Consider the following 25,168-nt stretch of genomic DNA (forward strand, 5'->3'; position numbering starts at 1 on the left):
AATTGAGTACAGAAGTTTACAAAACTGCATTGTGGTGTGTGTGATCATTTAGTGCTGCAGAATTAAAGGTGCCAGACTACATTTAATACTTAAACACATTTATATAGTCTTTAGAGCTAGATCTCTGCCTTGTAGACTATTTGGATAGTCATTAGGTGCTGTTTGTGTCCTTCACAGCATGGATGTTTTAAGTAGTTAATGGTGTTTAAAATGCCCTTCCGTGATTGCGGTTTAAACCTGGAAGTGTGATGGCTTTAGCGTGAGACACGGGCAGTAAAAGTGAGGCACACTCCCCTGATTTTATTTCCAAGATGGTGACATTGAGTGTCCTCCTCTCCCACAGTGCCAAAGGACGGCCTGAAGAGCCAAGCAGTGTTTGATGAGATTCGCATGTCGTATATCAAGGAGCTAGGAAAAGCCATTGTGAAGCGTGAGGAGAACTCCAGCCAGAACTGGCAGCGATTCTATCAGCTCACCAAGTTGCTGGATTCCATGCATGAGGTACAAAGACTGAGCACATGATCCCAAAACCTATCCGTGCCAGCAAGTCGTTATTGACCATCTGCAGTCCCTAAATCCTTAAACAATGGTCTGTTATCTGTGACTAATCAGATTAATCATTTTAAAGTGCAGAGAGATTTGAGGGAGACTTGTTTCAGTGATACAAAACAGAGAAGTACAGATTTGATAGTACTTCCTAAAGTGCAGCAAAATTGATCAGAAACTATCTGTGGAGGGTTTGCTCAGTTGCTTAATGTCGACAATTAAGAGAGTGTGATATATCAAAGACACTCACTGAGGTTCATAATAAACTAGAAGCACCTTTTTGTGGGGAACAAACTGGAACTAACCCCCAGTGCAGATGGACCGCCACTTACAGAAAAGATAGGAGAAAATAAACTTTAGACAGTATTAACGAACAGTGTCTGGCTTTTGACTCTCAGCTGGAAACTGTGCATAAAAAGCCAGCAGCCCGAGCCGATCACATCGCCCGTCACTTATCAGTGATCACCTGCTCTGGCACCTCTGCTAACACGATGCCAGAAGTTAACGAAAGACTCAGAAACCAAATATCCAATCTAGGAGGAACTCAACCTACTTTATCAGATTGCTGAATGTGAACCAGAAGCAGCTGTGTGAAAGGGATATGGCTTTAGAAGCAAGGAGTAAGCTAGTGGAGGGCTAACATACCGGCACAAAAATTGTCTGAGAATGCAATCAGGACCTTAAAAAAAAAAAGACTACAAAAAGGCTCATTTAATACTCGAAGTGAAACTGGTGAACCCACCATCAAAGCTACACATTGCTGGTGCAGTTTGTTTTGTAGGTTTGCATGTAGCATTGTCAGCCAGTGTAGGGTACTGTGCACAAGTCTTGATCCATCCCTCATTTCTTTATGTTTTGCTTAAAAGAAGATGGACTTTTTTGTAATTTCTAAATTGGTCTTGAGCAGTAACACTACAGGCTTTTCAAAGGTTTTTTTTTGTTTTTTGGACATTGGCTGCTTTTTCATTCACTTTCACTCCTCGTACAACTTTCAGAGGAAAGTTAAGAATGTCACTTAACACAGACAAGTGAAACGCGGAATGAATCGGTGTTGTCTACAAATAACACATTTTAAATTATGGGGGTTTTAAGCAGTTTGTTACTAGCAGCCTGCTCCAAAAACACATAATTTGTTCCCATTTCTTTACTTAAAAGATGTCAAACATAACACAGAACAGTATTAATTGTAAAATAATATTTTATTAATAATAGTAACATAGTATTTTTGTACCAACAAGGTGATTCCCAAAGAGCTGTTAGCTGAAATGTTTGCCTTAATATTTTAAGGTGGATAAGTATGTACAGTCAATCAGTGGTATCTGACACTCATGTCCTTAAGAAATAGGCCACCTGTAAAACACGCTGGGCACTTATAGCTAGTGTTGTTGATGGGATAATAAAAAGCAGAAAAGTATGGTGATCACACTACTATCTAGAAAGCATCAGATTGGCACCAGTTTTCAGTCTAATCTAAAAACACACTGCCAGTGTAGTAAAAGCATAAAAGATGGTGTTCCATTGTGGTTTTCTATTAGGCATGGATTGTCCTCCCCACAAAGTGGATAAGCGTTATTAAAGCAGGGAGGGATCATCTTGACAGAGAACAGAACAAACTACTTAAGAAAATGACAAGAAAGAGTTCAGGCTGTATTTCTGTGTATGTTAATTGAATTACATGAGAGCAGCAGCTGTACTGTAACTTTGACTTAAATGTTTTCAAGCCAGTTTTTGTTGCTCGCTGGAAATATTTGTATATTTGATGGACTGTTTAAAATGCCACTCATAGTTTTAAACCATTATTCAGGAAACACTTGCATGTGTTGCATGTTAATCACGTTCTGATGTTTCCTCCTCTTGCGTTCTCTCCAGATGGTCGGTGGTCTGCTGAGTTTCTGCTTCTACACCTTTGTGAATAAATCCCTGAGCGTGGAGTTCCCAGAGATGCTGGCAGAGATCATCAGCAACCAGTTGCCAAAATTCAAGGCTGGGAGCGTCAAACCTCTGCTCTTCCACCAGAGATGACTCACCCCCGTAACAGACACAATGCCTTAAAAAAAAAAAAGAAAAAGAAAAAGAAAAAAAGTCCCACCACATAATCTCACCTCACCACCCTTACCCCAACCCCAGAAGACTTGAGGATCCCAGGCGCGGATGATGTATTTTGGGAGCACGTATGCAACTCTTGTGTAGTGGCTCACGGGTCTGATGGGAGAGGGCGGAGATGTTTGTGTAGAAACGGCAAGCACAAGAGGTTTGGTTTTGTTGAACAGTGTAGGATGTAGTGTGTAACAATGATTAGGACTTGTTTGTAAGATAAAAGATAATCACAGAAGAACTAGACTAACATCAACGTCATCTCAGGTTTCTTACCTTCAAATTCAGAACGTTATCTAAAATAGATTGAACAAATATCTATGTACAGGTTCTGATAGTATTTTCTACATTTTCAAATTATGACAGTTTCTACAATTACCCAGGTTGATGTTACCCAAGAGGGTAGCGAAGCTTAACATGCTCGTCGGTAGGCTTTTAGACTGTATGTTCCACTTTTAGTTTTTATAGGAGGTTGTAACAAAATGTTTTATCAGTCACATGGGGGAGAGTGTGTTTTATAGTCATTTAAAAAGCGTATTTAGTGGCTTTTCTTTTTTTTTGGTTTTGCTAATTAACTTTGGAAAATACAAAACAAATCTATGGGACTGTTAAGAGACATCCATCGTTCTAAGGATTCTTTCTTTCACAAGCTGACCTCTTCCAGGTTTACACACGTCTTTTATTATAAAAGGGAAAAAAAAACATGTGCCTTTTTTGCTTCAATGATCACTTAGCCATTTTTCTTCCGACCGTACTCTTTATCCCGTCATGGTCTACCTTCATCGTATGTTGATTGTACTTTTTATACTTCTTTCGAGTTTTCCTTTTTGATTTTCCAGTGGCTGTATGTTATCTTTAGAAGTGGCAGCTCACGTGTAGAAATGATCCTTATTGTTAAACAACGCTCAGAGCCTGCTTCCTCCTGCACACACACACATACACGGGAGTCTTTAGGTGCGATTTGAGCACTTTGTACTCTGCTTAAGGCTTTAAAAGGCTGTGAAGAAAGACTGTTTAAATTGTCTTTCCTGTTTGACTTTAGATGGAAAGTAGAGCTGCTTTTTTTTTTAGGAAGTAGCCCATTTTGTGCTCGTTTTAGTCCGCGCTCCTTCACCGGTAGTCTAACAGTTGGATGGATATCTGCGTCTACCAATCACAAGAGAGAGGGCTTATTCTTATTGTGTTTGCAAGTTTATGTCATTTTTGATTAATCAGGAAATTTCTGTGGTTTTTAATGTGGCTCAAAGTGGAAGGAGAAACACCTGTCTTTCACTTTTTAAGCTCTTTTTACAAAGTGTGTTTGGTAAAGATGATGTGATACATACAGTATATCTCTTCTCTCAATAAGCTTCTGCTTTGGATTTTTTATTTTTTTTATTTTTTAAATTTTAATTAAAAGCTCATGTATTATTGTATTCATTAAAGGAATAGCTGGACATTTTGTGGGAATGCAGCTATCCCGCTGTCATATCTGTACAGTGAATGTGAAGCTGGAGTTTAAAGCTGGTTTGGTATTTCTGGCTTTTTTATTAGTTTTTTGTATAAACTAAAGAAACACAATCTAACTGGTATTAATGAGGTGTTAAAGGTCCTGGCAGTCTTATTGTTTTTAAATGAAACCATGCCAGATGTTCCCCTCTCTACACTCTTTCTGTGCCGGCAGCTTCATATTCATTGCAGGGATATGAGACATTTTACAGAATACTGGTCAAAATGTCAGAGTATTCCTTTGAGAACGAACAGTCTGTATGATAGACGGCTTGTGTATCGAGCAGTTCGGCTCAGGCATCGTCCCCTCCCTAGACAACGTGTCCAGCATCTGCTTGTGTTCTTCGTATGTTTGTTTGTTTGCCATTGTGGACGAGTCCCGGCATTTTTAAAAAAAAAAACAGTCACCTCATAGAGTCCTGTCACAGTCCGAGTGTAGCGTTGCTGCTTTGGGGAAGCAGGCAAAATGGATCCTTTTTATTCTCTGGGAACTGTTTCAGTGCCAAACTCCTGTTTTGTCTGTTTTCAGTGATGCTGAAAGTCGGTCAGTATTGTATGAGAAGCGGAAATGAGCCCAAACTTTGAAGCTTATAAATTTGTCTTAAATAGAGGGGGGGAAGTCCTGAGTTATCTGCACTTCAGGACACTGGATTGTTGTAAGAGATAACTGAGTTTTATATGTAACACAGATGTATAAACACACGTGTGTGTTTGTGGGGTCTAAGTGGGAATTTTCACCAGTCAGCCGGCCGTGTTTCCTAACCCCTTTTTTTATGTTTTACATGAATGTGACCCTTAAAAGAGGAATTCATTTATTTCACTTGAGTATTTAAATATGGAAAAATGTAAAATTGTCCAGTGGCTGATCTATCCCCCACGACAAGTCTAAAAGAACTTTCTCCCCCATTCTCAGGTTATTTAAACTGTCTGATTCACACAGCATTTAGCTGTCTGTGCTCCGTTTTGACACTAAAAACCAAAAACAAGTTTGGATTCCCCAGATGTCTCTTTTGGTGTTTTTTTTTTTTTTTTATGTTTATTCCTTTCTCCCCCACCCCCACAAACAAAGATAAAAAATTTAATATATGAGAATAATTTAATGACTCTGCTGCCACCAGCATCACTCTCACTGAGGCTCAGACAACAGATGCTTATCATTTTTCTGAGAGGTTTGTTTCAGATATTTGGAAATCATCTTGGGTTACTTTCACATTCAGTGTAGCCAAGTCTCTACTGCTGCTGCTCTTCATTTAAACAGGTATATATACACACAGAGATATATAGATATATATGTATGTATGTATGTATGTATATATATATATATAGAAAGAGAGAGAGAGAGATAAAAATCGCACACTTGCCTCTTCTTGCTCAAAAATGTCTTGTGTGTACATTTTTGAGGAGGACATCTGAATATGCAATAGAAACACCATCATCATAGCATAACATTACATTACTTCTTGTTTTCCTTCATTTCTTTCCTATATAAGCTATTTACGTACAGGGGACTGACTTTGATCTCTGCAGGCCAGCTTTTCAGGATATTCAGGAAACAATAATCAGTCCACCCAGATTGCACAAACAACAGCCTGTTAGATGTTTGACTACAAGGTGACCAAAGCAAGTGCAGACAGGACAAATGTACAGTTCTTTTTGTTTCTTTTTCCTCTAACGTGGAGGCTTTGGTCGGATTGTGTAATACTGTGAATAGGATAGGAGTCAGTCTATTTCACACGCAAACTGGTTGTGAAAGTAATCAACCAGCTTGAATCTTAAATAAAAATAAGAAAAAGAGAAAAAAAAATTGCACTACCCAAATATTATTTGAAAATCTATTTTGTATAAAAACATATGCAGACATTAACTTTTGAGAATTATCAAGGGCAGATCATCTTTCACTGGTATATGCTTTCTCTAAAGAGCGTTTGGTTTTTTTTGTTTTTGCTTCCAACCAGTTTAATATGTACATATAATCCATTGTAAAGAAATAATGTGGTGTATTTGTCTCCAAAAAAAGAGTTTTTCAGTACCTCCCCCCACCCCACCCCCTCTGTATTATTTCCTCTGTAGTGAGATCCTGTTGATATTTTTCCTCCATCGATTAAAGTTTGAACCTTTAACGTCTTTGTGTGGTACTTGTCGAAACGGGGACGTGTATGATGATGTTTGCCATCCGTCGCAGTAAAACTAAACTGTGGAAATGGTCATTCTTGGTGCAAGGCCACTTTTCATGTTCACAGCAAGCACGTGTTCATCAAATAAACATGCTTTTCCATTCTGACACCTGGTTTATTGACTGCTTAGATTCACTGGAAGTAAACCTGTGTTTTTGTTCCTATTTAAAAGCATGTAAAATTTATTTATTTATTGGTCAAGCTGCTCATTTACAAAAACCAACCTTCTACAATGGCAGTAATGGTGGGATCAGTATAATTAGAAGGGGAAAGAAAGCCTTTTAAAACCTAAATTTAAGGCAAAGTCAGCAACTTTTAAGGTGAAGTTTCTGTCAAATTTCCCCGGTGACTTTACAGTGCAGGCGAGTATTTAAATTAAGATAATGGTTCAAAATAACTGCCCCAATAAGTGGTTGTTTTTAAATGGCTGCTGAGAAGCAAAACCTAACACCTTGGAGTAGGGACTAAACTCCGAGAGCCAATAAAGGAGCACATCTAGCTGTGAAAATTAGATGCTTATCCAATCACCACAGATTTTATGAGGTATACTTTGAACCCTATTTTGCATTCAGAACTGCTTTAATGCTTCACAGTGTAGTTTCAACAAGGTGCTGGAAATTCTCGCCCTGCCATTCAAATGTCACAGCAGAAAAGGAGACTCACCAGACCAATACTTTTCAAATCTTTCGTCCACTTTTGGTGGTGTGGTCTTTGCTCCTCCAGGCCATCTGCTTAAAGGTTAAACGAGTTGTGCATTCAGAGATGCTCTTCTGCATTCCCTGGTTGTAGTAAGTTGTTATTGTGTGAATGCCTCACATTGCATTTTTTGCAATATTTTGCCCATTGAAATGAATGGAACACATTATCAATGTGGTCACTTATTTCTGCTCGCTGGGCTGAGCTGTGTTTTAGGTCAGTGAGATGAGCAGCCGTTCTCAGACTGGGAGGCCAAGGTTCAAATCCTGCTTATGGTAACATTTTTTTCAGTTAACAGTAAAACTTTGTTTTACTCTTTTCAACACAAATTTTATGTTCTTCACTCCTTTTTAGCAGAATTTTCAGTTTTTTCACCACTTTTCAGCACAAATGTCAGCTTTTTTAGCTCTTTTAAGCAGAAATCTGTTTTCAGCAGAAATTTTGCTGATTCACCTCTTTTCAGCACAACATTCTGCTTCTTTACCTCTTTTCAGCAGAATTTTCAGCTTCTTTGCCTGTTTTCAGTGGAATTTTCAGTTTTTTCAACTGTTCTCAGTTTTTATTTCATGGAGACTCGTGGAAACCAGTATGTAGGACATTTCTGAACTTAAAAAAAACAAAACTTTGTGTCATTGGAAATGTTCATTTACTCAAGAAAATGTATAGTTATTTTTAACTCTTTAACTAAAACTGTCATGTTGTGTTATGAATAGCATGTTGAAAATGTCCCTTTTCCCCTTATTTCCTATCAGTTAGATTAAAAGTGCGCCAGCCGGGGACGCAAACAACTTTTGTTGTGTTGTGTCCAAACTGCAGTCCCATCTCTGGGATAAAGCTGTGATGTGCAGCAGCTCCTCCCACGTTAATTACAGCTGCCTCCCAGAAAATTAGAAATATCTTTCAAAAACATGTGAATAAAGGTTGCGTGCTTATGGCACGTGGGCTCGTTACTGATTACCTGATCAACAAGTAACGAAAGCAGAAAGTAACTCAGGGTCCTCACACTGGCTGTTTAAAAAGCTACTTTGAATTCAAAGTGGGCATTGTTATTTTCACCCCAGTTGGATGCTGCCAGGAATCGGGACTGCGCATGTGGCTGCCTGTGTGGTCTCGCGCTCGTTCACGGCCACATAAACACCTGATCTCTGCAAGGGGACAAATCCAGTGAGAATTTCCGCAGGAAACCGATCCCCTCTCGTCGCAGACCCCCCTGCTGTAGAGAGCGAGGTTTCCTGCCGAGCAGGATGGCGGATGGAGACACGGTGGTGGATCTGAGCGTGGGGGACAGCAGCCCGCTGCAGCTGAGGGACTACCGGAGACTGGCTCGGCTGTACTGCATGAATGGCGGACATCACCTCCAGATCCTCCCCGACGGGACGGTGCAGGGCCAGAGGGAAGAGAGTGACGCTCACAGTAAGATCACTGCGCGCTTTAACATCTAGGTCAGGCCTGCAGCATGACGCGTTCACTTCCTCTGCTGCAGGTGTTCCAGGTTAAAGCGCCATGATTTCACTTTTTAAGTGAAATGCGGGACATCCCACTGCGTTAGTTTGTTGCAAAATGTCTGTGAGTTCAGTTTGAACGTGTTTATGAATGTGGATGGAGTCGGTGGTTGTCTGAGCACGAGAAAACACGCAGAAGTAGAAGGAAAGTTTACCGACAGGAGCAGTGGAATGGCGTGCTGGGAATGATGCCGCAGAGGCTTCTGTGAAAGAAACATTTCTGGCCTTGAAAAGGTGGAAACAGGAAACCACAGCACGAGACATTTCAGTCATCAGATACTTTTCTGTATTGATCAGCCATCTGCAAGCTCTCTTTTTACTCTGTGCTACACCGCAGGTAGGGTTGCCAACTCCCTGAAAAATAAATAAGGGACACCTCGTGGCCAGGGCCGGGCGACCCAGTTGTCTTCACCCTTCCCAGTGTGGTGAATTTTCTAGCTCTTTTTTTGTGTGTGAAATTATTTTTTTTTAACCATTTGACTTGAATTTGATTTAAGTAGATGTGTATTCTTTGTGATATGAACACATGTGAAACAAATGATCATTTAGCCATTTATTTTTAGCTCAAAATGACAACATTAACACGATAAAACAGGTCTCCTTCTTAAACAGAAGCCTGTCATGCTTAACTTTTGAGAATATAAGTAAATCTTTCTTTAAAAGAACTCTGTCCTGCTTAACTTAAAATAATAGAAAACAATAGAAAGAAAAATATTCTTGTAACAGTGCACATTTAGTGCATTTAGTACAATTGGCTTCAGTTGAGGTATTATTTCAGCTTTTCTAATGCTAATCAGCTGCTCCTGTTTGTAAACCCGCTTGTTCCCATGATTACGCATCATAACTCATCATCATTATTCATCTATTACTTTTATGTATTAGTCATCAATTTGTTGTAATCATCTATCCTTGCAGTCGTTTATTACACAAAATAAGTTATATTATCACACTTCTGGCCACATAGCGCTGATATTCATTGCACATGCCCATATTAACTTTTTCCAGCCAGGTGTTTTCCTTTTCCCATTCTTCCCTTTCTCTGAGGGGAACAAACATTGCTGCTCTAACGCTGGGCTCACACTGTGCGGTTTTAGGCCCATTTTGAGACGATTTTTGAGTGATCGGGCCGATTTTGGCCTTCATCGTGCGTCGTGTAGTATACGTGGGGTAACGAGAAGTGATTAACACCTCACGACCAGCTCCCGATCATCAATCGCTCGTGAGGGTGTCACCACAGGGGCTCACACTGCTCACGCGCAAACACGTAAACGTCGGTGAAAAAGACGGAGCAGCACGGCTGTGCAGCGTGTGATCTGGACACAAGCGACGGAGGCACAACTTGGAGAACTTTGGAAAGCTCATCCGAGCCTTTTCGATGTGGCATCACAAAATGATCACGACCACAACAACCGTGAAAATAGTTGGATCGACACTGCTGCTCAGTCACAGCTGCCTGATCAATGTTTTTCATTAACAATTTAGCAAAGTTGATGGTGGTGGTGGTGTGTCTGTGTGAGTGAAAGACAGAGAGGGAGAGCGACAGATTTTCTGTTATAACCTTCATTTTATGGAGGCACAGTGTGCGCACTCAGGTCGCATCAGAGCATCGGGCGGTATAGTGTGAGACCTGCATCGTGACCTACCAACTTCTAACCCCTGCGAGTCAATTGTGCAGTTTGAGCAGGAGCTGAATAACGTGACTGAAAAAATCGCACAGTGTCTGCCCAGCTTTAGGTGTACTGTCATCCGAGACTTGCACCGCAGTGTCGGCGTTTGTTTCCCTGTTGGCCATGCTTCTTGTTGTGGTCATCTGTTGTCTTCCGGTATTTTCTCCGTAAGCGACCTTTCCTCGACCAATGAGATGAGCGGTAATCTGAATTGTTATACTCGAATTGTCATAAGTGTGCTGTCAGCTCATTGGTCACAAAGCAGGAGAGGGGCTGGGAATTATGTTTTCAAACAAAGCGTTAATTCCATTAACATTTATAGACTACTTTTGATTCTCACTGTATTACGGGACAAAGTGCGTCCCTTATTAGCTCAATACGGGACAAAGTGCGTCCCTTATTAGCTCAATACGGGACGTGTACTTTTGTTTCGAAATACGGGACGATTCCGTTTTTTAAGGGACGGTTGGCAACCCTAACCGCAGGTGAACCTGTTCTAATCAAGGCTGGACAAAACAGAGAGAAACAGATTAAAAAAAAGATTGGTGGCTCTCTTTCTGCAGGAATATTTAAAGATTTTTGCTGAAGAATTTTCAGATTGTGAATAATAAAATAAATAAATGCATCGACAGCTGTTTTTGATGTTTTATATTCAGATGCTGCAGATTTACCTTTGCACTGAAACCTCTGAGCCAACCCATGAAATATTCATTATTTATATATTCAGATTTTGACAGTTTCTGTGTAATTTCTTGACTTTCATGTAATTTTTTGTTATCCTTTCAGCTGTTTTAAAGCTCAAAGCTGTGGACAGAGGTGTCGTGGTCATCCAAGGAACTGAAGCCAGCAGATATTTAGCCATGAGCGATGAAGGCCGTTTGTACAGTTCAGTGAGTATTTAAGGCAAATTTTATTTTTTAAATAAAGGTTTATGGGAACTATTACAAGAAAAACAAATCGGGAAACAATCAAGAATATTAACACTTAACATAAGACACATTTTATTATTCATTAAATTATTTTTTATCTGCTTGAATTGTATAAGTTCGGTCTGTGTTATCTGCACTGACATCATGTTTTTAAACCTGATCCCACTTTGTTGCAGAGTTACAGTCCCATGTAAAATCCTTGATTTACCCCTCATTTCTTTATATAGTTCTTTATAAGAATTTCATGTAAATGTTTTAAGCAGTAGGTCTTCAGGCTTTCTGAAGGTCTTTTAAAGTTTCTCTGTGGACACTGGCTGATTTTTCACTCATTTTCAGTCCAGTGAAAATAATCCAAGAATTATTTGTTGTTAATGTTTTTTGGTAAGTCACTTAACAGACCTGTGAATTCACTCCTAAAAAGACACCTAACTCAATGGATAAACCTTTTTTTTCACTTTTCAGTTGAAAACCTGACATATCTTGGCATGGTGTGCCGTGTGTTCTGAAAAAACAAGAGAACATTGGAAAACTATCTGCAACAGATAAATAGCATCTGTTTCTTGTGTCCTTTAGAATTTTTTTTTTTGCATCATATTCATTCTGTAAGTCTGTTTGTATATTTTAATAAATTTGTTGAACTTATTAAACCTACCAAAGAAAGAAGGAGCTGCTTAAAACCTTTGCACACACTGTACTTTTAATATATTAGTTTTTTGTTCAATACCAAGAAGGTTGAAAAATCTGAGTAACAGAATAAGATTTCAACATCAGGGCATTCCCACAGTGTATTGATCACTGGTCATACTTCTCTGCTGCTTTGCCAGCACAGCTTAATGTAGGAGGACAAGACATAAACTCTGATTATTTATAGTGCAGGATTTACTGAATCAAAGTGAAACTATTAACTGTTATTCCTAACCCTTTAAATGTTTACATTTTTACCTCCAACTCAAACCTCATGAGATGTTATTTGAAATGTTCTTGCATTTGTCTCTCAGCCCACAATTACAGATGAATGTTACTTCCTGGAGAGGCTGGAGGAGAACCACTACAACACATACCAGCCACAGAAATATCACGACAACAACTGGTACGTAGCTCTGAAAAAGAACGGAAAGCCTAAACTCGGCCCGAGAACCCACATCGGACAGAAAGCCGTCTTCTTTCTCCCCAGGCAGCTGGATGACTGAAGGAGCAAAACACACAGCGATACCTCAACCGCAAAGGACCAGAAACACATAACCTCTAAATCATCAATAGGACTACTTACAGGAGATGGTGGCGTGAAATCAAGAGATAATAAATCCAAATAAAAGGGAAGTGCAAAGGCAGTCTGTGTAGTGCATGGAGAGATCAAATGTCTCTTTATTTTAATAATACGTCAAATCTATAGACACAACAAATCTTTGATTTTATTTGGTAGCAGGTCCTCTTAGCTCACAGAACAGACATGTAGAGCAAACATGAACACATTAACCTGCAGTTTAACAGGAATTTGTGCTTCTTGGACTAAGGTTTTCTGGGAAGAGTAAATAAATACATTGCCACTAATTCTACCATTAGCTGGCTCATTGCATGTTAGTCCCGCTGTACTTTAGCTTTTCTGTAATCTGTGTTTTGTTCTTGAAACCATGACTGGATAGAAAGTGCTACAGAGCTTAAAGCCTAACAAATTAACCAGTAAAGCTTTTCCAGAAGTGTTGCTGCTCTGTTATACTTCCAACAGTTACACATTGCTGCCACTAGAAGCCGCCACTGTGCACGATTACATCCTCTCCAAAGAATCTTTATTTGCAACACTTAAATTTACCGGCCCCTTATACACATACACACTGACCTATGAGTTAGCCCCTTTAATCACACTTATTAACAACTGTTTGTGCACTCACGGTTTTTCATGGTTTGTCCAATAAGGCTTCATAACCTAGAACAATCATCAGTATGCTCGTCTCTACACTTTGAATATCCTGCACTGTTTATTTTACTATGCACTTAATGAGCCTTCATTTCTGTTCTGAGCTCTTGGTTCTATTTTGTTACGCTTTTTTAAATATTTGTTGTATTTTATTGAACTATTTTAATGTTTCTTTGCAAGCTCCTTTGACTACCATATTTATAGTTCTTCAGTTGTACCCCATTGTAAACCACTTCATTTTTTTAGCGGTTTTCCTGTTACACATTAATGAAGCATGCAGTGGATATAAAAAGCGTACACGTGCCTGTTAAAGTGCCTGCGGTAATGACGTTACAATAACGAGACCAAGATAAAACTTTTTCCACCTTTAATGTGACCTTAAAACAAAACTTTTAGCGGATCAAATTAAAAACATAAAACATTGTGGTTGCACATGCTCCTATAAATGGGAAGCTTACACTTTTTCTATCCACTGCATTTATGTATTCTGAGTAGGTGATGCATCAGTAACAACCCAGGAAGCTCAGCAGGTGCATTTAAAGTGACATTTATTTAACACTAAACAGTTTCTGTACAGTTTGATAACAACAAAAACCCCAGGCTGCAGCTCTACATCATATAGAAAGAAGCATAACTGGTCTGTAAATGAAAGCCATGGCATATGAAATATGAACTGTTGATTCAAGCGTCATTATAAAACAACATCCTGCACCACTTGCTTTATGTGTCTGTGACTTAATCTAATGATGGAAATGTCCTTATTGGCCGTGTTTCTAAAAGTGCACCTGCATTAAACATTCTTTGATAATAATACTCACAACAGAGAAACTTCTTACATAGTATGAAAAATTAAGAAATAATCATCAATTAAACCTTGAGGTAAAAACCCACCTGGAAGTAAAATACAAGTTCATTTCTTATGTACTGAAATCCTGACAGCTTTTCCTCTGACAGCGAGTGGGACGTGGACTAGAAAGACTAAGGAGTCATCGAGAGGTCACGCTGTTACATCTAATTGGTATTTGTGAGGACACGGACCAGAAAATGTGCTCATATGCCCTTAAAAATCATCTCGGTCACTGTCAGTGCCAAAAGAAATTTGGCGTCTCCACAGCTGTCAGCAGAGCAGCTCCAGGTTTTGTCATTTGAGGCCATCGAGTTCCTTTTCCATCTTCTAGGATCAACCTGCACATGCAACTTGAATTCTCTTCCCTGGTTGGAGAGTTTTACCTGATTTAATGTACAACAAAAACATTGTAACAGGCAAAAATCATGGATGCCGCTTTGCTGTGTGTGAATCACATCTACGATGACAGTTTCTAAAAGCTGCAGACAACACTGTCCCCTCCTGGCAACACTGCTTAAAGCCAACAGGTGAGTGGAGGATGTGTTCATGAGTACTTCCGTATTTACAGCCTAAAGAAATCTATAAAGAGCTTAAACCTCGAAGAGCAGATTATTATAAAGTGTGTTGCATGCTATGGCAAGCTTACAGAGTGTTGCGCTAATTAATACCTGTTGGCTTCAAGTGTCGCCAACACGAGACGCTCCCTATTTAATTGACCTTAAGGGCAGATGCATGCTCGTATGCTACCATCAAATGATATAAGGCATTACTTATACATTACAGACAGATGTAAATAGCACTTAACATTCGCCACTAATGAGTACATTGAGGGACTATTACTGTTAACCATTTGTCTTTAATAAAGGTTTGAAACAAAAGAAAACGAGTGATATAATTCCTGATTATTATTTTTTATTGACTCGAGTCGTCTTCATCTGGATCTCATCTGGCTGATTTCTGGTTAAGTGTCTTCTTTTATTTTAAACTCGTTCTTCTTCTTCACATCCAGTTCTTCCACGTCCTGATTTTGACATAGGAAAATGGAGAAAACTGACATAACAGTGGAAATCAATCCTAATCTCAACCACAAATCTTACTTATCAACCTGACACACTGTAAGTAGAGCCAGTTAATAACAGGCCTGCTCACCGAATTATTACCACTCGGTTAAATATAAATACATGTTTTACAGAAACATGGTTTAATGCTTTTGAGATCATTTGTTGCTACAACTTTGTTCTTAAAAGTTCAGTTCATAATAGATGGAGTTGGTCTTCAGTGACATGTTAATGATATGCTGTTTTAACTTTAACCTACAAGGCAGAGTCTCACAAGATCACGAGAGAATCCATCATAAACCAGTCTCTGAACCACAGCTGGTTGCCCAATCAGCAGATAAGCGTTTCCCCTTCTACTGAGTTGGAAGTCGAGGGGAAATTTTTTCACACATGCCCTGCAGGAAATGCTTGTGACAAACCAGACGTCTGCAGTCAATCTGAACATAAAGCAGCTGCTGAGTACACAGGCTGGAGTGGTCCTCGGCCTGTATGCTGCTGCTCAGACGACACCCTAACCTCAACTAAACGCTGTATTTTCACTGCAGTGCACTTTAGAGGTTTGAGCAGACACTTAGAGTAAAACAGATGTGTGTGAAAACAGATACAGGTTCTCTGCTCTGTGTGAAAGAAAGGAGGGGCAGTGTTACATGAGCTGATGGCAAAGTGTTAAGCTGGTTTTATGGTCAAGCAGAGCGAGCGTGTAGGCTTTCGGCTCCACTCTATGCTCTGCCCGTCTGCCTGCAGTGAGCTCTGTGGTCAGGTGGAGGCAGTGTACAAAGTCTCTGCTGTTGCTCGTGGTGTTGTTGGTCCGTGAGCCAGCCATGGACCAACAGAACACACACAGAGCTGTCTGCGCTTTTCATGAAAGCGAACGTGGATGGACATGTTTGTGGGACTATAAATCCCACTTAAGTCTAAAGAAGTGACGTCAAACTCTTTGTACTTCATGTGCACATACAGCCTACTTTGACTGTAAGTTGGCCAGACCAGCGAAACTCCTATTTCTGTCAGCGTACAGATGTTTAACGACACACTTAATTACATTTGATATATAAATCAAAAAGTGCAACTTCAACTGCACGTCTCAGTTTTTCTACATGATAAAGAAATGTTGAGGTAAATTAAAAATCTGTCAGCATACTTAAATAAGTATGTAAATTAGCTGATAAAGTTCTGGTAGCTCTTTAACATAATTCCCATTCATTCATAGAAACAAGCCATCCAGTGGACCAGATTGGAGTCTTTCTGGCCCTTGGACTGCATTTTTCACATTCCCGGTCTAATTCAAGTGTAGCACCAAAGATTATTGGACTCCGACTGATGGCAGGGAAACTTGTTTAGGTCAAAGCTGCTGCTGCATGAAAGCTACACCGCAGATATGTTGTAACCACACAAAGTGAAACCCTACACCGTAACCGGACAGGTACCTCCCTGAAACTGTAAATACAGATCACATCAATGCAGGTAGCACCTGTTCTGACTGGTCTCTTCAGTAGTGTAGATTCCTTCTGTGCATTGCTAGCTATTTTTTTCCACCATTTTTGATTTAATTAATAATCATAACCTCAGTCTAACCACTTAGATGTCAGCAAATTCCTGGAGGGGGACTACTGAAACCATGGGAATGGACATGACACGACTGCATTTCATTAACATGCATCTTCTCTCCCATGTTTAACAGCTTCCTGCTAAAAGGGAGGTCTTCCTTCCCACTGTCACCACTGTCACCACCACAGCTGGGCGATAGAACGATAACGATATGTATCACGATATAACTTTTACTCGATAGAGAAATTAAACTATCGCGATAGACCTCGCCGCTCTTGTCCTCTTAAAAAAAAAAAAAAAAAAGGGTCAGCCAATCCAAATTAAGTAGCGCAGAGCCGAACCAATCACAGCCGCAGCGTCACGTCGCGTGACTTGTTACGTACAGCACAAGTGCCAAGCCGCACATGTGTATTTGTTTGGGAAGCAGCCAGCCACCGTACTGCCCGGGTAATGGAGGAAATGAGTGTGCCGACTAGAAAAATCAACCGAGCATGACCGAAGGTTACCGAAGAGAAAACAGATGATGGCTCCAATGCCGGAGAGATTGTCGAACGGAAGAGCCATAGAAGTTCCGTAGTGTGAAGGTATTTCGGCTATTTCAAGTCTGACAAAAAACAGAGTAGCGTGCACTGTAAATTGTGCCGAAAGCAAGTCTGGAAATACAATAAACTGGTGCATGCGTCACACTGTGCGCCACGTTATTGTTTCGGTGAAATGAATTTCTACAATACTGTTAATTGTACTCTCTGCAGTGTTTAAATGCTTACATATACACACAGTTACTGTCCGTCCACACATACGACTCGGTTCTGCTTCTATGCCCCAGCTTTGTTTACTTTTTCCCACCGAGGCTTCTAGACTTCTGATTGGCCAATATTTCTGCACGGTTAGGAATCTAGCGCCACCTGCTGCTTTGGCATGTTCATAGCAGCGTTTTCCTTCATTTCTGCCTTTATGTGTGGACGGGATTATTTTTTTAAAACGAAAACGGAAAATCTCCGTTTTCAAAAATACCCGTGTACGTGTGGACGTAGCCTCAGTGTCTGACTGGAAGCGCTAATTCGTCATTCGACTTTTGTCAGACTAAAGTAACTGTTAAAACTGTTTGAAAAGCTCAGCTATACAACAAGGAGAGATTGAGAATTTCCTTTTAGTTCTCAGTTTATTTGATATTGACAAAGGTTAGTCAATTTTGTCTGTTCTTCTGTAAAACAAACTAAGATTTTTTTTTAGAATTAATATTTTGTTTCTAAGTGGAATTGACAATTTAGTCTGTTTCGTTTGTTCTATTTTGAAACTTAAACGCTTTAGCGGCTGCCTTTTGTGTAGTTTGCAATATTTGCCTTTATTTATCTGAAAAAGTCTCATGTTCCTTAAGTACATCTACCCTGTTGAACTTATTATGGGAAATAAATATTTAAATAAAAACAAGCTGCTGATTATTTCACATTTTACTTGTGAGCAACGGCACATTTAAATCTTACAAATATAGTTATTTGGCTTATATCGTGATAGATATCGTTATCGCCTGAAATGAAAAAAAAAAAAAAACATATCGTGATATGAAAAAATCTTATATCGCCCAGCTCTAGTTTAGAGCATTTCTAAACTGCAAGAAGTGCAAAGAAAACCCTTATAGGCACTTCCTGCTCTCTGTTTTCACTCTTCTCCCGACTGACTTTGGCAAGAACCTGTTTTTCCAACTGGCTGCACTGAAAGTAGCCTGTGGATCTGATTGGTTAAATTTCACCTGTAATGAACAGACAGTTATTTTTGGCTTGCACCTGCGTTTTTCCAAAGGACATCCCTGCTGGTTCTGTGTCACACACCATCTGGAGCATCAGGTTAGTTTAATCACAGAGACAGGTGTTGACAGTGGTTGTGCTGTGCGCCATGTAGCAGCAAAGTCAGAGGACAGAGGTTACATGGGGAAGTAGCAGGTTTATGTTTAATCTGCTTAAGCTGAAAAATCAAAGAGGTCGTGAACAGCTTATTTTAATCTTTTCACCAAGTCTCTACATTTTATTTTCACTTGGATGGAGCCACTACAAACTGTGGGTACCATCTGGGGCTTTTTGTTTAATGGCTGATTTTTGTGCTGTTTGTTTAGCTGCCATTCATAAATCAGTCCAACACGGATTTAAAGGTGCTGCCCACTAATGACAAACCTGACAGACAGTAAGTAAAAATTGATATTTTCTTCATGACCCATGCACCTTACCTTTAATAGATGAAGAGTACCCTTGTTCGAGGAAGGGTGGCGTAAGTGGGATCAGCCAGTTTACGCACTCTGGAGTAGTTCACGAAGCCTCTGATAAACAGCATAAAGCCTGCAGTCCAAACAGAAGACAGATTACCAAAGAAATGACCACACAACATAATTAGAAAAATCTTAGCTGTGTGTAGTGTGTTAATAATATAAAAATACAAGTATACTTATAAAACATCATCTCTCACTCACCAAGTGCCAAAAACACCCACCACAACCAATACTGCCCATCAAAGTAACCGGGGAAGTAGGTCGAAAACTGCAGAGACACAAGACGCAAGTTTCAATCAACAGTGTGACTCTGGTGGTCTGTCTTTAAGAACACAGCACCAAACACCACTTTGTAGAATCATGCGGCACATCTTTGACCACACACCCATCCATAACTTAAGTGGCACGAGTAATTTCAAGTGTTTTTGGAAATTAAGTGCCGTTAAATAGATCATTAACCCTGTAACGCCAAATGCATCATATGGTCAATGGACTGATTCTTATATAGCGCTTTTCTACTCTCCCGGATTACTCAAAGCGCTGTATACAACATGCCTCATTCACCCATTCACACCCACTCATACAAACACTTCTAAACACAAGTGCAAACTAAACTACACACATTCATACTCCGATGGATGCATCGGAGGGCAACTTGGGGTTAGTATCTTGCCCAAGGATATTTGGCATGCAGACTGGGGAAGCCAAGGAACCACCAACCTTCCGATCAGTAGCTGATCTGCTCTATCACCTGAGCCACAGCTGGGGTGGCTGTGGCTATCAGATATGATACACGAGTATCATACATATGATACATTTTGAGAACTGTAATTTATACAATCAGACACATGCAGTGTTCAAATATAAATAAACAGAATTTTCTGTCAATCCTTTCGTTGTTCAGGCTTCACAGGGTTAAGACCAACATTAAATTATTAAAATTTAAACTAAAACAAGAACGCTAATAATAATAATAATAATAATAATAATAATAATGGATTGGATTTATATAGCGCTTTTCAAGGCACCCAAAGCGCTTTACAATGCCACTATTCATTCACTCTCACATTCACACACTGGTGGAGGCAAGCTACAGTTGTAGCCACAGCTGCCCTGGGGCAGACTGACAGAAGCGAGGCTGCCATATCGCGCCATCGGCCCCTCTGGCCAACACCAGTAGGCAAGTAGGGTAAAGTGTCTTGCCCAAGGACACAACGACCAGGACAGAGAGCCCAGGGATCGAACCGGCGACCTTCCGGTTACAGATGCGATTCCCAACCCCCTGAGCCACGGTCGCTAAGACAGCACAACTCCCTCGAAGGGCAAGGTTGTACTAAAACTTTAATGTTTTATGACATTTTTATTGCAACATGCTGTTTTTATTACAACACGCTGCTATCTGACCTCTGACCTTGAAGCATTACATACTAAAATAAATGGTGTTTTTATCATCTTCACTCATTCGACTGGAGCAGATTTGGCTGAAATCTTTGGTTTTTATAAGCTGTAAAAACTTAAGACTTTAAGATATTCATGCAGTGTAAGATTTTGCAAAACTTTATGGCGTCATTATGATGTCATAGGGTGTTTTATTGAAAAGATATAACCCTGTGTTTTACGGCTCTCCCCATACCCTTTCATACGTTATATTACTTTATACGCTTTCTTAAATTTTTTTTCCAAGGTCCCTTTGAGCTTTGGCACCAACAATAAAGGTCGAGATCAAATGATTAGCCAACATGGTTACTGACGTCCCCCCACAGCCTAGTGTAGTATTGTTACATTTGAAGACAATGCATTAAAAAAAGATTTGGGTAACATAAAGCTTTTGCTGATTTTCACATTTGTTGTGACCTTGACTTGATTTCACCAAAATGAAATCAGCTCGAGCTGTCACTATCATCGACAATCACACAAGATTTGAACCCATCTTGAAAACTACGGACGCTTACAAACAGACAGACAAACTAATTGAACCGATTACATACGCGCTCCTTTCGGGGGGAGAATAACTGTGATATTATGGTTGAATTTTAACCACCTTGTGGAGAGCTGAGCTGAGCTGGTCTATGCTGTGTGTGGCTCTTACCCTGACAATAAGAACCCATTTGATGAGCGACAGGCCAAAGCCTGAGATGGCCCCGTATCTGCCGGCGGCTGATGTGGTCAAACAGAATGACAAGAAGAAGCCAATCCAGTTGAAGAGGAATGCCACTGGTAGCAGAAAGACAGCAGTTCATTAACAGAAGGATCATTGATTTGTAAAGTCATCATGTTGGCACAGATTTAACAAAAAGAAGCTAAACAAAAGTTAAATTAAAGGAGAGTAAATTTTGTCCTTGATGAGTCAACAGAGTTGTACATTTGCATCAAGTCTGTTTATTGTTACCGTTACAAAAGTCTGTTTCTTACTGAAGAAAGTGAGCATGAAGATGCCGTCGTTTCCTATTCGCAGCTGGTCGGCATCATCAAAGTCATCTCTGGCCACAAAGTCTTCCTCCTGCATCATCAAAAAGGATACGTTTAAACTATTAATTAAAATAACCTCAGTTTACCTCTGTCTTGTTTAGTGTTTTATATGTGACAACACTAAGTCATTAGAAAGAAGTCTGAGAACGAGACGAGTACCGTGACTCTTCCAGCGACCAGCGGGATGGCCGCCTCTGCTTTGCTTCTCTCAGCTTCATCATAGGAGGGCAAAGTGGTGGCAACGCTGTAGGATGGAGGGTTGGGAAATCTTCCTCCATCTTCCTTGTATTCAAAGAAAGCTGTGGGTGTTACAAGCAACAAATAATTACAACTAATTAACAACAAATATATATCTGTAATAATATATTCCTCCACACAGCAGAAGACCTACAGAAAATAATAAATGAAATCCTGTTATCACAGTGTATAAAAGCTGAAATTTTACACTTCCTACACTTTAATACTACACCAAACAGTAGCATTATCAATTAATGAGCTGGTTTATTTCTCCAGTAAACGTGTGGTCTTTAAACTACAAAATCACTTTTCTAGAGCCTGTGATGTCTTCAAAAATACAAATGTTATTTTGAAAACAAGAAAACCAAAGACTGATTGTTCCTGATTTCCACCTCCCTGCTTTACTTTTTGCTAATCTGAACAACGGAGTGCAAACAAAAACATTTCTATGTGCTCACTCTGCTGATCTTTCCCATTGTCTTCACAGACCAGTTTTGTGCTAAATCTCAGTTGATGCTTTAAGGCAAGATAAATTATTAACACAGGTTTCCCTTGAAAGCAAAGCTAAGGCTGTATTGTATCATCCAAGACTCTGACAATGGCAGATCCTGACTGGCTTTATTAAGTACACCTGTTCAGAGAATGGTCCAAAGAGGAGAAACTATCCAGTGAAAGACAGACATCTGGGTGAAAATGCCTTGTTGATGTCAGAGGAGAATGGCCAGACTGCTTCATGGTCATGGGAAAGCAACTGCAACTTGAATCATTGCTTGTTACAACCAATGCATGCAGAAGAGCATTTCTTGAAGCAGATGAGCAAAACCACTGCCTGGTCTGTTGAGTTTCAATTTCTACTGAAACACTGGAGTTGTAGTGTCAATGAAAGCATGGATCCTTCCTGCCATGTATCAAATGTTCAGGTCTGTCATGATGGTGTGGGGGATATTTTCTTTTCACATTTTGGTTCTTTAGCACCAACTTGTTTTGTTTAAGCCTGTTTGAGTATGGTTGCTGATCATGTCCATCCTTTTATGACCACAGTATAGCCATATTCTGATGGATGCTTCACCTGACACCATGCCACACAGCTTGAATCATCTCAAACTGGTTTCTTGAACACAAGTTCACTGAACTCAAATGGCCTCCACAATCCAATAAAGCACCTTTGGGGTGTGGTGGAACAGACAAACTGTTTCATGATGTGCAGCTGACAAATCTGCAGCAACTGTGACACCATTGTGTCAATGTGGACCAAAATCTTTAAGGAATATTTCAAGCATGTTGTTAAATCCATGCCACAAAGCATTAATCCAGTTCCAAAAACCAAACAGACAACATGGTACTACCTGGTCTACCTAATGTAGTGTGTATAGAGTGTATTTGTTAGTGTTTCATTTTGAGGAGTGCTAAATGCCTTCTGTGGACCAACAATTTATGAAACAGTTTGCTGTAAATGTAACTGAACACTGTTTTGGGCTGCTGTAAACTGAAGCACAGTTTATAATTTTGGCACACATCTACAAACAGTGAGTGCGACAACTGCCGCTTCTTTAGCAACCTTCACTGTGCAACAGACAGAGACAGATGGCTCGAAGCCATCCTCTGAAAGAAGGCAGAGATGATAATTAAAGCATCAATTTTGAAAGCGAGAAACAAAGAAACCGAAGGTCAGCGAGTTTTAACACGTCTGACTGCTGACAGACAAAAATCTTCTTTCACTTCCTTCAAAAATGAAAGCTACAGCTGAGCTTTAGAAACCCAAAGCAGGAAGCAATGACTTACGTAAAACATTAGTACAAGAAAGACAACTGTGATATATTGCATGCACCCATTACTGTTTGTGCTCTCTACATACAAGCCAAGACTTATCTGGGTTGTTTGGCTGCGATCCTGGAATACGCCTCTGCCTCGCTCAAACACTAACAGCACTAAAACAGATCAATGGACTCATCCAGGAAGAGCTATAGCTGCACCCTCTTATGGAACATGCTGACCCTTGCCCTCTTAAGAAGTGACATTGGAAACATGATAACGAGCCTGAGACCTTCCCTGCACATGACCTATTCTGCAATCCTATTTTAGGAAAAAAAAAATTAAACAAACTTCACACAATTATACATGTAAATAAACATACTCATTTCAGTACAAATGATATATGGTGCATCTGGACTGTATTTAAGATTTCTGTGAGCGAAACTAAATATTTATCTGATCTTTAACAAAATGCAAAATAAGCTCACAAAATCTGCATGCAGGGAAACCTGTCACCAGAAAAGCTTCAACATCAAAGTGCTTTGTACAAGTCGAAGCAGTGATCACATAGGTGGCAACTTGTCAAATTACAGCTGTTAAAAACAGCCAGTGTTCATAATGTTTATCTCTTCCTGCTTTTAAATTCACTTATAATTGACAATTAGGTCGCACAGACACATCTGGAATTAAATTGTGTTTTTAAGAAAATGAAGTGATTTGACAGCGTGTGACCAAGCTAACCTGCATTTGCTGCAGCAATGCTGCTGTATGGTGGTGGGGCGTCCTGGGCAGGACCCTCCTGGGAAGGCTGGGCGGGCTCTTCCTCATTCACCAGCTGGAGAAACATTAATAGACAACAACACAAACTGGGTCTCGCTTACAGTACACGGTCCTTTCAGATAAGTAAGCAGCTGCAATTTAGAAAAGGGAACAATGCTGTCTGCATAGGGGAGGTCAAAATGATAGCATTTACACTGTGTGATAGCAGATATTTGTCTGCCATGTTGTTTATATCATGGCAACTATCCCCAGGGAAGATTTCTGCTTGTACTGGGCCATTATAGACAATTACATGAGTCATTAAACAGGGCCTGCTGTACGGACATACAGGCTCTGTCAGCCACTTTCTTCTCCCAAACACAGATTAGACCATCTGGATTTGATACTTACGGATATTCTCATTTAAATAACATTATCGGACAGTAACCTTATCTTTACCAACGACACACAAGGCAGGTTGTATTATAAACCGTGGGCTGCTGATTTCAGACATAATTTGCACATCAGTGCTGTGTGGCGATTTAAGCGAGCATGCAGCAGCTTCACTTTAGCATTTTGACCCTGATCCGTCTCTAAGGTTTCAGTCACTGACAGGGAGGATTGGTCAGTGAGCCAGGACAGCTTTGGATCAAGTCTAGACACTACACAGCACTCCTGTGCAGGCCAGCTAACGCTAGGAGTGGCTAATTAGCTGCTAAATAAATATGGCCTATTCAGCGTTAAAATTATATATGATGAATATATGAGTACAGCAGTTGCAGTGGAAGAAATTCTGTTTAATAAAAGCATAAAACATGTCACTCAACATCGGGCCCGCCCGTAAACAAATGACAGCTCAGTTCGCTGTTTTGCTCTCAGTGACAGGCTAATGTTGACTGAGCAGCAGCTAGCTGTTAGCCACATTTAAGTGTGACGGCAACCTGTTACCTACCTCCTGATATCTGACGCTGCTGTTTTGTTCTGCCATAGCTGAAGAGGAACGAAATAACTGTACAGTACTCCCTCTGCTTCTGCTGTGAAACTGTGTAATGTAAAAGGAATCTCGCAGGCGAAGTAGCAAAGATAACGCTGCCTTCTAGTCGGCCATCTCCTTCCTTCTCCGCTCCTGGTAGTGGCAGAGCTGGTGCTGCGTTCAAGTGCAGTCGGAAACGACATTCTTTCAGTTGTTAGCGCGTGAAAGATCGAGGGGGGAAAAATTACAAATTA

General features: G+C 40.1%; 3 protein-coding genes across 4 annotated transcripts in view; 2 read left to right on the forward strand and 1 right to left on the reverse strand.

Annotated features, from left to right (window-relative positions):
- Positions 1 to 6,419, forward strand: part of nr3c1 (nuclear receptor subfamily 3, group C, member 1 (glucocorticoid receptor)) — a 28,053-nt gene extending 21,634 nt beyond the window's left edge. Inside the window, exons 8-9 of the mRNA XM_086311705.1 lie at positions 344 to 501; positions 2,416 to 6,419. Of these exons, the coding sequence (XP_086167831.1) occupies positions 344 to 501; positions 2,416 to 2,568 (311 nt within the window). The 3' untranslated portion in view covers positions 2,569 to 6,419. The remainder of the gene's footprint in view (positions 1 to 343; positions 502 to 2,415) is intronic.
- Positions 6,420 to 8,065: 1,646 nt separating this feature from the next.
- On the forward strand, positions 8,066 to 13,662 carry fgf1a (fibroblast growth factor 1a). 2 transcript variants are annotated; one of them, XM_086311739.1, is made up of 4 exons: positions 8,066 to 8,411; positions 10,954 to 11,057; positions 12,095 to 12,186; positions 12,271 to 13,662. In XM_086311739.1, exons 1-4 carry the CDS (start codon positions 8,243 to 8,245, stop codon positions 12,284 to 12,286), a joined length of 381 nt encoding a protein of 126 aa, XP_086167865.1. In that variant the 5' UTR covers positions 8,066 to 8,242; the 3' UTR covers positions 12,287 to 13,662. The 2 variants fall into 2 exon arrangements, with proteins under 2 accessions (XP_086167865.1, XP_086167856.1); XM_086311730.1 differs by having other exon boundaries at positions 8,069 to 8,411; positions 12,095 to 13,662.
- ndfip1 (Nedd4 family interacting protein 1) lies at positions 13,543 to 25,092 on the reverse strand. The gene is made up of 8 exons (XM_086311718.1): positions 24,894 to 25,092; positions 23,924 to 24,017; positions 21,353 to 21,492; positions 21,137 to 21,224; positions 20,814 to 20,938; positions 18,926 to 18,992; positions 18,686 to 18,794; positions 13,543 to 14,879 (listed from the first exon to the last, which is right to left on the reverse strand). Exons 1-7 carry the CDS (start codon positions 24,927 to 24,929, stop codon positions 18,688 to 18,690), a joined length of 657 nt encoding a protein of 218 aa, XP_086167844.1. The 5' UTR covers positions 24,930 to 25,092; the 3' UTR covers positions 13,543 to 14,879; positions 18,686 to 18,687.
- Positions 25,093 to 25,168: the final 76 nt, after the last annotated feature.

The sequence above is a fragment of the Aulonocara sp. 'chitande type north' Nkhata Bay genome, linkage group LG2, assembly GCF_057382095.1.
Source record: "Aulonocara sp. 'chitande type north' Nkhata Bay isolate Kocher_YH1m ecotype deep benthic linkage group LG2, A_spYH_male_GT1.1, whole genome shotgun sequence".
Classification (NCBI taxonomy): Eukaryota; Metazoa; Chordata; class Actinopteri; order Cichliformes; family Cichlidae; genus Aulonocara; species Aulonocara sp. 'chitande type north' Nkhata Bay.